At 49.3% G+C, this 11,788-nt stretch overlaps 1 protein-coding gene across 8 annotated transcripts in view; it reads right to left on the bottom strand.

Moving 5' to 3' along the window:
* Window positions 1-252: 252 nt before the first annotated feature.
* LOC115077986 (alpha-2-macroglobulin-like protein 1) overlaps window positions 253-11,788 on the bottom strand; it is a 52,100-nt gene continuing 40,564 nt past the window's right edge. For 3 of the 8 annotated variants that reach the window (XM_029580492.1, XM_029580493.1, XM_029580494.1), the window contains 14 exons: window positions 8,587-8,670; window positions 8,153-8,329; window positions 7,886-7,967; window positions 6,846-7,011; window positions 6,483-6,557; window positions 6,203-6,371; window positions 5,808-5,980; window positions 4,040-4,255; window positions 3,764-3,888; window positions 2,837-2,927; window positions 2,458-2,526; window positions 2,270-2,372; window positions 931-970; window positions 253-599 (listed from right to left, as the gene is read on the bottom strand). In XM_029580492.1, coding sequence (XP_029436352.1) covers window positions 569-599; window positions 931-970; window positions 2,270-2,372; window positions 2,458-2,526; window positions 2,837-2,927; window positions 3,764-3,888; window positions 4,040-4,255; window positions 5,808-5,980; window positions 6,203-6,371; window positions 6,483-6,557; window positions 6,846-7,011; window positions 7,886-7,967; window positions 8,153-8,329; window positions 8,587-8,670 — 1,601 coding nt within the window. In that variant the 3' untranslated portion in view covers window positions 253-568. The remainder of the gene's footprint in view (window positions 600-930; window positions 971-2,269; window positions 2,373-2,457; window positions 2,527-2,836; window positions 2,928-3,763; window positions 3,889-4,039; window positions 4,256-5,807; window positions 5,981-6,202; window positions 6,372-6,482; window positions 6,558-6,845; window positions 7,012-7,885; window positions 7,968-8,152; window positions 8,330-8,586; window positions 8,671-11,788) is intronic. The other 5 variants (XM_029580495.1, XM_029580496.1, XM_029580497.1 and 2 more) reach the window with 5 other exon arrangements.

The following is an 11,788-nucleotide window of genomic DNA, read 5'->3' as shown; positions in this document are numbered from 1 at the left end:
GTGACACTGTCTGATGTGTGCCACCATGGGACTGTGCAGGGCCTCAACAGAGACCAGTGTCACAGGCAGGGTTTTTTTTTTTTCCAATTATAGTTTATTGATTTGATTTCTTCTAATTTTATCATTTAAAAACAGAGGGACCTGTTTTTCTCATAGCAATGTATTTATTTAATCATTTATAGGCAATAGTACCAATGAAGTGAAGTACATCTTTCTGAAATAAGAAGTCAAAATAAAGATCAACAATGAGAAGAAATCTAAAAGTGCCATCTTTTTATTGGACTATCCCACTGCAAGAAACCCATACAGCAGTGTCAACAGTGCGGCTTTCTTTATCTTCCCAAGTGCAAGTTGAGCTTCATGGGGCTGAGCTAGGCTTGGCTTTAACCTTCCTCCTTCCTCATGCCACTTCTGCTTCCATTTGCTAATGAAGTTTATTTTAGGCTGTCTACAGGCCTCAAATCTCAGACACAGCAGTTGCACGTACACAGGGCAGCAGAATTCTAAAATGCACTTCTACAATGGCACGAACAATCCCCTTCCACATCCTGATCACTGATTTCATCATTCAAGGCTTGTAATTCTCTTTATTATCTGTTCTGACGGAAAAAATAAACAAGGGGCATTAGAGTGTGGTCATTGGCAGAGCTGTGTGTGGAGGACTCACTACTGGAATAACAAGTGGTGCTGAGGGTCAGGCATTGGCAGAGCTGCATGTGAGAGTCTCAGTACTGGAATGGCAGGAGGTGCTGCAGGGCAGGAGTGAGGTTCATTGGCAGAGCTGAGTGTGAGGGGTCTCAGTACAGGAATGGCAGGAGGATGCAGCAGGGCAGGAGTGAGGTGCATGGGCAGAGCTGGGTGTGAGGGTCTCAGTACTGGAATAGCAGGGGGTGCTGCAGGGCAGGAAGGGAAGGATTGGTTACTACTTACCTGGAGCAAGGGCTGTTATATTCCACTATTGCTTTTTCATCTGTAACAAAAGCAAAGCTCTCAGTGAGAGGTTCCTACATAAGAGCTCCTCAATTACATTAATTTAAGAGGTAAAGGTGGTGCCTGCCATTCTCAGCCCTTCAGTGCCTTTCTCCAGTCAGCGAGAAGAGAGGCATTTCATGTAGGGAATAGAATTCATTGCCTCCTGTGCACATTCCCAATGAGTAAGAGACAGCAGAGAGGTAAAAAGGCACATGAAAAGAAAACTAGAGAGAGGAAAGGGACTCTGGTGTCAGGAAAGCGTTAGAAAGACAGGTTTTAAGGTGTGACAGCTCTAAATGACTCCATCCTGAAGGTTGCACGGTGCGAAAGGTGGGATTGGAATTTGTGTTTGCAGGTGTCATAGTTCTGAGTGACTCCAGGCTTGAGGTCATACAGTTAGAGTTGGTATCAGAAGTGGGATTGGAAGCTGGATGTGCAGGTGTCACAGCTTTGAGTGACTCCAGGCTGAAGATCACACAATGAGAGTTGGTGTCAGCAATAGGATTGGGAGCTGGGTCTGCAGATGTCACAGCTCTGAGTGACTCCATGCTGAAGATCACAGAGTGAGAGTTGATGTCAGCAATGGGATTGGGAGCTGGGTCTGCAGATGTCACAGCTCTGAGTGACTCCATGCTGAAGATCACAGAGTGAGAGTTGATGTCAGCAATGGGATTGGGAGCTGGGTCTGCAGATGTCACAGCTCTGAGTGACTCCATGCTAAAGATCACAGAGTGAGAGTTGATGTCAGCAATGGGATTGGGAGCTGGGTCTGCAGATGTCACAGCTCTGAGTGACTCCATGCTGAAGATCACAGAGTGAGAGTTGATGTCAGCAATGGGATTGGGAGCTGGGTCTGCAGATGTCACAGCTCTGAGTGACTCCATGCTAAAGATCACAGAGTGAGAGTTGATGTCAGCAATGGGATTGGGAGCTGGGTCTGCAGATGTCACAGCTCTGAGTGACTCCATGCTGAAGATCACAGAGTGAGAGTTGATGTCAGCAATGGGATTGGGAGCTGGGTCTGCAGATGTCACAGCTCTGAGTGACTCCATGCTGAAGATCAGAGTGAGAGTTGGTATTAGAAGTGGGATTGGGAGCTGGACCTGTAGGTGTCACAGCTTTGAATGACTCCAGGCTGAAGGTAACACAGTAAGAGTTGGTGGCAGTGATGAGATTGAGAGCTGGGTCTGCAGGTGTTATAGCCCTGAGTGACTCCATGCTGAAGGTCATACAGTGGGAGAATTGGCAAAGCGGTGGGATTTGAAATGCAGATGTTGTGAAACTATATGAAACACACCTGGCTTATAGAAATCAAAAACCTTCACAAATTGAGGCTGCAGGTTCCTCACCGGGATTTCCTTTTTCATTGAGAAAGTGAATGTCTGGTTCTCCGAGGTCAGCTTGAGCAGAGAGATGGAGAAGACTGGTTAAGAGGCTACCTTTCCTTTTGTACAACTGTTCCCTTTCAGTCCTGCCTCCTCTCACCTGCTCCAGCTGGATAAGCAATTTATTGTTGGAAATTGTGGTTGACTTCACCAAGGGATTCTGCTCTGTCTGCAAGAAGGAATAGAAAGGCAGTGTCCGAGATTACAGAAAGATATTGAGACAGAGGGAGCCCAGAAGAGACCAAGATCCAAGAGGCCACAGTGACAGAGAAATAGAGACATCAAGAGATGATTAGAGCTTTATTCACACATTGCTCCAATGTTTCTCTTCTGGGAGGTTTCTGTACCACATGGGCAGTACTAGCAGGACCCTGGCTTTCTGGAGGGTCTGCCTTCCTTCTGCCCACCCCGGCCTTATCAGACCTTGGCCAAACTGCCTTCTGTATGGTGGCAGGAAGAAGGGGATGAGGCTGCCTTACCATTCTCACAGACTCCTCGGTGACGGAGTAGCCGGACAGCTGCCTTACTTCCAGCACCACCTTGTCGGAGGCAGACTGAGGACCCACGTACCTGTAGAGAGCCGGGACAATGGGTAGCAATGTTTGTGCTCATGCCCTTCCTGTCAGTCTGATCAGGGGGCATCCAGAGAGTTCCTGCCCCTCCCAGGCCCTTCTCCTCCTGATCCAGGGGGCGCTCACATGGAGAGCCCCTTCCACGCCTGCTAATGGCAGTGACATCGCAAGCACAAACCGATGAGTCAAAAGCAACGTTTCGTGACCTCATAGTGGCACAAGTGGATTTTCATTAACCTCATAGAGCAAACCACCTGGCTATGCCAAAAAGCCTACCAACACTCGGACTAATTCTCCCCCTTCCCATCTACCTTCCCTCCCACTCCCTTAGCAGATCCTTAACCTTTCCTCTCCGCAATCAAAGACACCTACTCATTCTGTTTCCATGTATCCATAATAAGACACCCTAGTCTCAAGTTATTAGCTTACAATCTATTAATTGTAAGGCGCTTTAGCCTTAAGTTTTTATATCCTCAATGTTATAATGCATCAAGAATACGACATCTTAGACTTACTATTCCATTAGTTATAATGTAAACCGATGTGATATACTCCAATGTGAAAACAATTAAATAAATAAATAAAATAAATACATAAGATGCAGAGGTGGCCCATGCGAACTCAGCATCAGCAAGGCTTGCTGACATCACAGTGCATCTGTGAAAGTGCGAAGCGGCATCAGCACTGCGGCGTGAGGCGAGAGGAAAGGCGCATTCTCTACGTGAGACCTGATGCCTTAGCCAGAGGTCATTATGTGCAGCCTCAGATCAGAGGGCTTACCTTTTAACTCTGGTGGCTTCTGCAATTACTGTGGGGACTGTGCAGGCTCCTTACCTGACCTGGACAGTGAGGTTGAACGACCCGGAAAAGGGAATTGAGCAGTTCCAGCGCTCCGTCTCCACACTGAGAGCAAAAGACACATTGCTCTTTCGGAGAGGGATGTAATACCACAGATTTACCTATCAAAAAAGAAAGAACCTGTCACCTTTAGGACTAGAGGGCTCAGGGGATGGGTACAGAAGGGAGGGCCTAGGATTGCGTTTCCTCTCATAGTAGCGATCTGAGGGCAGGGCAGCGCCACTAAAAGGTACAGAGGGTTCTTGCACGCACCTGGAAAAACAGACACCCATGCCCCTGTGCCTCTACGGAGTAATCTTCAGGGATGTCTGAAAGCGACACCTCTTGTAGCAGAAACTGGTTGCTGTCACCCACAGTGAAACTGTGTTGGAAACCGCTCGATGAGGTCACTGTCAGCTGTATCCCTTCTGCGCCAATGTTCGCAATATTGGTGTAGGCAGTTAGTGCCTGCAGTGCCAGCGGCGTGTTCTGGGGAGACAGAACACGTGTGTACGCCTCTCACATTTCCACCTGCCTCCCCGCATCACATGACCTCATCTGACCTGGCCATCCTTGCCTTTCTTTCCAGCCTTGTGGCCTCCTGGGCCTCTCTATGCTGCCCTCTGGCCGTCAGGCCTTCTAGTGTCGCCTAGCCCAGCCTTGGGACTTGTTCAGACTTCCTTCTTTATTGTTTGCTTGTTCTATTCCTATCGTTTCCCACTCCTTGTCTTGTGCAATCCTTGATTTCAGTCCAGACCTTGCCCTCACTTCGAGCTCTCCAGTCCCAGCCTTGCCCCTGGTTCTAGTCCGTGCCTTCCGCCCTGCCTGTCCTCAGTACCAGCCTGTGCCATGCTCCAGCTAACTCCTGCGGCCACCAGAACCCAAACACTGAACCTGCAGGGGAGGTGGCTGGTCCAGGCAGACGTCCTGTGCTGCCCCTGTGAGGGGGAGGGGTTCCCCAGGCCTAGCTGGCCCCCAGTCATGAGAACACCTGGGCACAGCAAGAGCGCAACTCAAATGAGGACCAACATGGAAACCGTGTGAACACATGTGCCAGAGCACACCCAGGAAAGAGATCTAGGTGTCATAGTGGATAACACATTGAAATCGTCGGTGCAGTGTGCTGCAGCAGTCAAAAAAGCAAACAGAATGTTAGGAATTATTAGGAAGGGAATGGTGAATAAAACGGAAAATGTCATAATGCCTCTGTATCGCTCCATGGTGAGACCCCACCTTGAATACTGTGTACAATTCTGGTCGCTGCATCTCAAAAAAGATATAATTGTGATGGAGAAGGTACAGAGAAGGGCAACCAAAATGATAAGGGGAATGGAACAGCTCCCCTATGAGGAAAGACTAAAGAGGTTAGGACTTTTCAGCTTGGAGAAGAGACGACTGAGGGGGATATGATAGAGGTGTTTAAAATCATGAGAGGTCTAGAACAAGTTAATGTAAATCAGTTATTTTCTCTCTCAGATAATACAAAGACCAGGGGGCACTCCATGAAGTTAGCAAGTAGCACATTTAAAACAAATCAAAGAAAATTCTTTTTCACTCAGTGCATAGTTAAGCTGTGGAATTCACTGCTAGAGGATATGGTTACAGCAGTTAGAGTTACTGGGTTTAAAAAAGGTTTGGATAAGTTCCTAGAAGAAAAATCCATAAACTGCTATTACAGTAATTAACAAGCAATAGTAGCTTGTGATTTGTTTAATGTTGGGGTACTTGCCAGGTTCTTGTGGCCTGGATTGGCCTCTGTTGGAGACAGGATGCTGGGCTTGGTGGACCCTCACTCTGACCCAGTATGGCATCCCTATGAGATGACCTGTAGCACTGATGTAGGTGGGTGTGTGAGAGCGAGAGAGGGACATCACAATGTCACTGAATGGTTCCCCCACTGCTTGCCCAGCCCCTCCCCCACATTTGTGACAGATTTGGCAGGGGTCTGCAGCCGAGCCCACACAGGTGGAAGATTATTCCCTAGGGCAAAGCTGAGAGCGTCAGAGAGACTGCCCCGGCACGCTTGCCTGCTCTCTCATACCTGAGCACTCTTTTGCCGGGAAATCCAGGCCGCGATCTGAGAGGCCTTCATAATCTCCTCCTTGGAAGCTTTCTCCTTAGACGCATGGGACAGCAGGACATACGAAGCTGTCTCTTCCTCAGACCAGAACTGGGAGGTGCTTCTTCCTTTCAGACTCCAGTGCAGCTGACCATCTGCAGAAAGATGACGCACTGCCTAATTAGCACGTTCATGGGAAATACTCGGAGTGAACTACATGAAAACATTGTCACTTCTTTCTTTAAAGAAATCCAAACTAACACAACTTGCAACCCGGGATAGGATCAGCTCTTCTAAGGTGGCATGCAGTCACTTGGTCGTCCCCCCCGGTGGAAGCGAGAAAGGGAAGGAGAATGCAGAAGAGCGGTGGTGCCCACCGTGCGTCTCAGCCTGCTGGTGCAAGGTCCTCAGCAGCAGCGCCCTCCGGCCCTCGTCAGCCTCCCCGGACAGGGTGAAGGCATAGGCCAGCTGGGCCTGCGTGAGGGGGCTCTCTGCTTCCCCCAGGCCATTTCTCAGGTACTGCAGGCCCCTGGCAATCAGCATCTCCTGTAAGACATGGGCATGGTCAGTCATGGGCAACTGCGAGCAAGGGATGGACACAACGGCAGGAGCCCTGCCCCCATGCTCACCACCACCACCACAGAAGACTTTACTCACGTCAGGGGGCAGCTTCACTTCCATAAGAACCGTGATGATGCAGGCGGTGTTGGAGAGTTTCTCGTTCACCTCGTCCTGCCAGAGAAGAGAAGGACCTCGTCAGTGAGGGAAGGAAGCTGGCCCTCTAGCCCTTGGGACCGATCAGCAGACGGCACCAGGGGACTGACACTGTCCACATCGGAGCCACCGAAAGCCAGGGACATCAAAACTAGCCCACATGGCTATCAGAGGCACGGCACCTCCCACTGCTGACCCATGCCAGGCTTCAGGCCAAGACAAGGTCTGGGAGTCGAGACTCCCATAAGTGAAATATCAGTAAGCAGCTGCTTTCAATGACATGGGAAGATGGCAAGGCTCACCCACCCTCCAGGAAGTCCCCAGCCAGGATGGTGGATGGCCCTCCATCTGGAAGTCACCACTGGGCAGCTGTTGGTTCTTCAGCCAGGCCAGGGCATTTCTGAAGATTTTTTTATCCACTGGTATGTTAGTTTCAATTGCGTTCAGGATCTTCAGCGACTTCGCCGTGAGCCTGCGGGGGCCAAGAGGAAGAGTGAGAGAAAGGAGACTCTGGGGCTAAGGAACCAGATTCTGCTATTTCTGGTAGGGATGTGCAGCAGGGACGGATTTGTCCCATTCGGTATTCATCGGGACCCAAAACCGTTGCATCTGTTCTCAGGGGACCCCAATCCGTTCATTAGTTACATATGTATTTGTTTCCCAAAAGACCCCCCATCCCACCCTTTAATTTAATTAACTACACCTCCCCCCCACCCTCCTGACTTCCCCAAGACTTACCAAAAGTCCCTAGTGGTCCAGCAGGGGTCCTGGAGGGATCTCCTGCACTCGGGCCGTCGGCTGCCGGTATTCAAAATGGTGCCAATAGCCTTTGCCCTTACTATGTCACAGGGGCTACCGGTGCCATTGGTCGGCCCCTGTCACATGGTAGAAACAATGGACGGCCGGCACCATCTTGTGCTCCTACCATGTGACAGGGGCCGACCAATGGCACCGGTAGCCCCTGTGATATAATAAGGGTAAAGGCTATCGGCGCCATTTTGTATACCGGCAGCCGACGGCCCGAGTGCAGGAGATCGCTCCAGGACCCCCGCTGGACCACCAGGGACTTTTGGCAAGTCTTGGGGGGGTCAGGAGGGTGGGGGTTTATTCGTTAGTGATACGTTGTATTCGTGGGGGTTCGCCATACATTTCGTGACCCCCATGAATACAACGAATATGGCATATATGTTGCGGATTGCCAATACGTTGCAAATGAATGCACACCCCTAATTTCTGGTGCTTATGCACAGAAAGAGACAAAGTGCGACAGAGAGATTTAAGTTAGAAATGCTCTAACATATGCCCCACTCCCTAAAATGACACCTTTGCTGCATTTTTCTCCATACCGACTGTTTCCTTTTGGATCTCTGTCCCCAAAGGCACTGAAGGAGCCATCCACACGCCTGTAATTCTGCATGCGCTGATAACCTGGGAGTAGAGAGGTGAAAGGACATTTACTGCCACCATTGGTGCTGCCATGACCTCTCCTTCCACAGCAACATCAGTGGCTAATCTCAGTGGTCAGTGCTCTCACACCCTTCATTGCTCCATCTGTCCATCATCATCTGCCCATACATCAATACTTCTCCATGTAAGAAGAAAATCCTACATACCCTGCATCAGAAACTGCACACCATTCTTCTTAGTTGTGTCCGTCAACTGTCCAGTTCTCTCCAAGAACTGCATAATACAGATATTTTGGTCTAGATTGGCCATAGTCTGCTCTCCATTTCCATATGGCATCGCCAGGAGGTTGTCTGTGTACTGCAGGGCTTTCCCCATCACATCCCCTAACAGGTGGAAGACAAGACCAGGACCCTAATATCTGGTAGTGCAGTAATCATTTCTGATGTGGTGTCGGCAGACCCCAGGAGCCCCTGTAGGATCAATGTTTTGGTAATGACCAAATAAAGATGAAATCCTAATCCACTATAGGGTTTAATTTGGTGGGAGATCACCACACTGGATGCATTCACATTGCCATGCCACAAGCCCCAAACCAGCAAGAAACCATTCAGTAAACCCACAGCCAACTGAATAGTCTTACCTATGATGAAAAAGTAAGCCTGGACTGATCCTGATATCACCGGGTCAGGAAGTATTAATGAGAAAGATTCTGTAGTTGAATCTCCTGAATGTCAACAAGAAATTACATCAGATACAATAAACCTAGCAAACATTCCTAATTTCTGAAGCTGTCTATTGATCTGAATATCATTTCTCCTCTTGCCTCTCACCTGCCTCCCCAGGCTAAAAAAAATGGTCAGTACCGGATTGAGGTGTCCATGGCTCTAAGTGTCCTGTTTCCCCCATGGTGGGTGTATAATACACAGTGTCTGATTGAGGTGTCCATGGCTCTGAGTGTCCTGTTTCCCCCATGGTGGGTGTATAATACACAGTGTCTGATTGAGGTGTCCATGGCTCTGAGTGTCCTGTTTCCCCCATGGTGGGTGTATAATACACAGTCAGTGCCTGATTGAGGTGTCCATGGCTCTGAGTGTCCTGTTTCCCCCATGGTGGGTGTATAATAATCAGTCAGTGTCTGATTGAGGTGTCCATGGCTCTGAGTGTCCTGTTTCTCCCATGGTGGGTGTATAATACACAGTCAGTGCCTGATTGAGGTGTCCATGGCTCTGAGTGTCCTGTTTCTCCCATGCTGGGTGTATAATAATCAGTCAGTGTCTGATTGAGGGGTTCATGGCTCTGAGTGTCCTGTTTCCCCCATGGTGGGTGTATAATACACAGTGTCTGATTGAGGTGTCCATGGCTCTGAGTGTCCTGTTTCTCCCATGGTGGGTGTATAATACACAGTCAGTGTCTGATTGAGGTGTCCATGGCTCTGAGTGTCCTGTTTCTCCCATGGTGGGTGTATAATACACAGTCAGTGCCTGATTGAGGTGTCCATGGCTCTGAGTGTCCTGTTTCTCCCATGCTGGGTGTATAATAATCAGTCAGTGTCTGATTGAGGGGTCCATGGCTCTGAGTGTCCTGTTTCTCCCCATGGTGGGTGTATAATACACAGTCAGTGTCTGATTGAGGGGTCCATGGCTCTGAGTGTCCTGTTTCTCCCCATGGTGGGTGTATAACACACAGTCAGTGTGTGTTTGAGGTGTCCATGGTTCTAAGTGTCCTGTTTCTCCCATGGTGGGTGTATAATACACAGTCAGTGTCTGATTGAGGTGTCCATGGCTCTGAGTGTCCTGTTTCTCCCATGGTGGGTGTATAATACACAGTCAGTGTCTGATTGAGGTGTCCATGGCTCTGAGTGTCCTGTTTCTCCCATGGTGGGTGTATAATACACAGTCAGTGCCTGACTGAGGTGTCCATGGCTCTGAGTGTCCTGTTTCTCCCATGGTGTGTGTATAATACACAGTCAGTGCCTGATTGAGGTGTCCATGGCTCTGAGTGACCTGTTTCTCCCCATGGTGGGTGTATAATACACAGTCAGTATGTGATTGAGGTGTCCATGGCTCTGAGTGTCCTGTTTCTCCCATGCTGGGTGTATAATACACAGTCAGTGTCTGATTGAGGTGTCCATGGCTCTGAGTGTCCTGTTTCTCCCATGGTGGGTGTATAATACACAGTCAGTGCCTGATTGAGGTGTCCATGGCTCTGAGTGTCCTGTTTCTCCCATGCTGGGTGTATAATACACAGTCAGTGTCTGATTGAGTTGTCCATGGCTCTGAGTGTCCTGTTTCTCCCATGGTGGGTGTATAATACACAGTCAGTGCCTGATTGAGGTGTCCATGGCTCTGAGTGTCCTGTTTCCCCCATGGTGGGTGTATAATACACAGTCAGTGCCTGATTGAGGTGTCAATGGCTCTGAGTGTCCTGTTTCTCCCATGGTGGGTGGGTGTATAATACACAGTCAGTGCGTGATTGAGGTGTCCATGGCTCTGAGTGTCCTGTTTCTCCCATGCTGGGTGTATAATACACAGTCAGTGCCTGATTGAGGTGTCCATGGTTCTAAGTGTCCTGTTTCTCCCATGGTGGGTGTATAATACACAGTCAGTGCCTGATTGAGGTGTCCATGGCTCTGAGTGTCCTGTTTCTCCCATGGTGGGTGTATAATACACAGTCAGTGCCTGATTGAGGTGTCCATGGCTCTGAGTGTCCTGTTTCTCCCATGGTGGGTGTATAATACACAGTCAGTGTCTGATTGAGGTGTCCATGGCTCTGAGTGTCCTGTTTCTCCCATGGTGGGTGTATAATACACAGTCAGTGCCTGATTGAGGTGTCCATGGCTCTGAGTGTCCTGTTTCTCCCATGGTGGGTGTATAAAGCACAGTCAGTGTCTGATTGAGGTGTCCATGGCTCTTCCCATGGTGAGTGTATAATACAGTCAGTGAGTGATTGAGGTGTCCATGGCTCTGAGTGTCCTGTTTCCCCCATGGTGGGTGTATAATACACAGTCAGTGCCTGATTGAGGTGTCCATGGCTCTGAGTGTCCTGTTTCTCCCATGGTGGGTGTATAATACACAGTCAGTGCCTGATTGAGGTGTCCATGGCTCTCCCCATGGTGGGTGTATAATACACAGTCAGTGCCTGATTGAGGTGTCCATGGCTCTGAGTGTCCTGTTTCTCCCATGGTGGGTGTATAATACACAGTCAGTGCCTGATTGAGGTGTCCATGGCTCTGAGTGTCCTGTTTCCCCCATGGTGGGTGTATAATACACAGTCAGTGTCTGATTGAGGTGTCCATGGCTCTGAGTGTCCTGTTTCCCCCACGGTGGGTGTATAATACACAGTCAGTGCGTGATTGAGGTGTCCATGGCTCTGAGTGTCCTGTTTCTCCCATGCTGGGTGTATAATACACAGTCAGTGCCTGATTGAGGTGTCCATGGCTCTGAGTGTCCTGTTTCTCCCATGGTGGGTGTATAATACACAGTCAGTGCCTGATTGAGGTGTCCATGGCTCTCCCCATGGTGGGTGTATAATACACAGTCAGTGCCTGATTGAGGTGTCCATGACTCTGAGTGTCCTGTTTCTCCCATGGTGGGTGTATAATACACAGTCAGTGCCTGATTGAGGTGTCCATGGCTCTCCCCATGGTGGGTGTATAATACACAGTCAGTGCCTGATTGAGGTGTCCATGACTCTGAGTGTCCTGTTTCTCCCATGGTGAGTGTATAATACACAGTCAGTGCCTGATTGAGGTGTCCATGGCTCTGAGTGTCCTGTTTCTCCCATGGTGGGTGTATAATACACAGTCAGTGCCTGACTGAGGTGTCCATGGCTCTGAGTGACCT

The sequence above is a fragment of the Rhinatrema bivittatum genome, chromosome 16 (genome assembly GCF_901001135.1).
Source record: "Rhinatrema bivittatum chromosome 16, aRhiBiv1.1, whole genome shotgun sequence".
Classification (NCBI taxonomy): domain Eukaryota; kingdom Metazoa; phylum Chordata; class Amphibia; order Gymnophiona; family Rhinatrematidae; genus Rhinatrema; species Rhinatrema bivittatum.
Note: the sequence above shows the minus strand (reverse complement) of the source record. Positions and strands in the feature narration are given on the sequence as shown.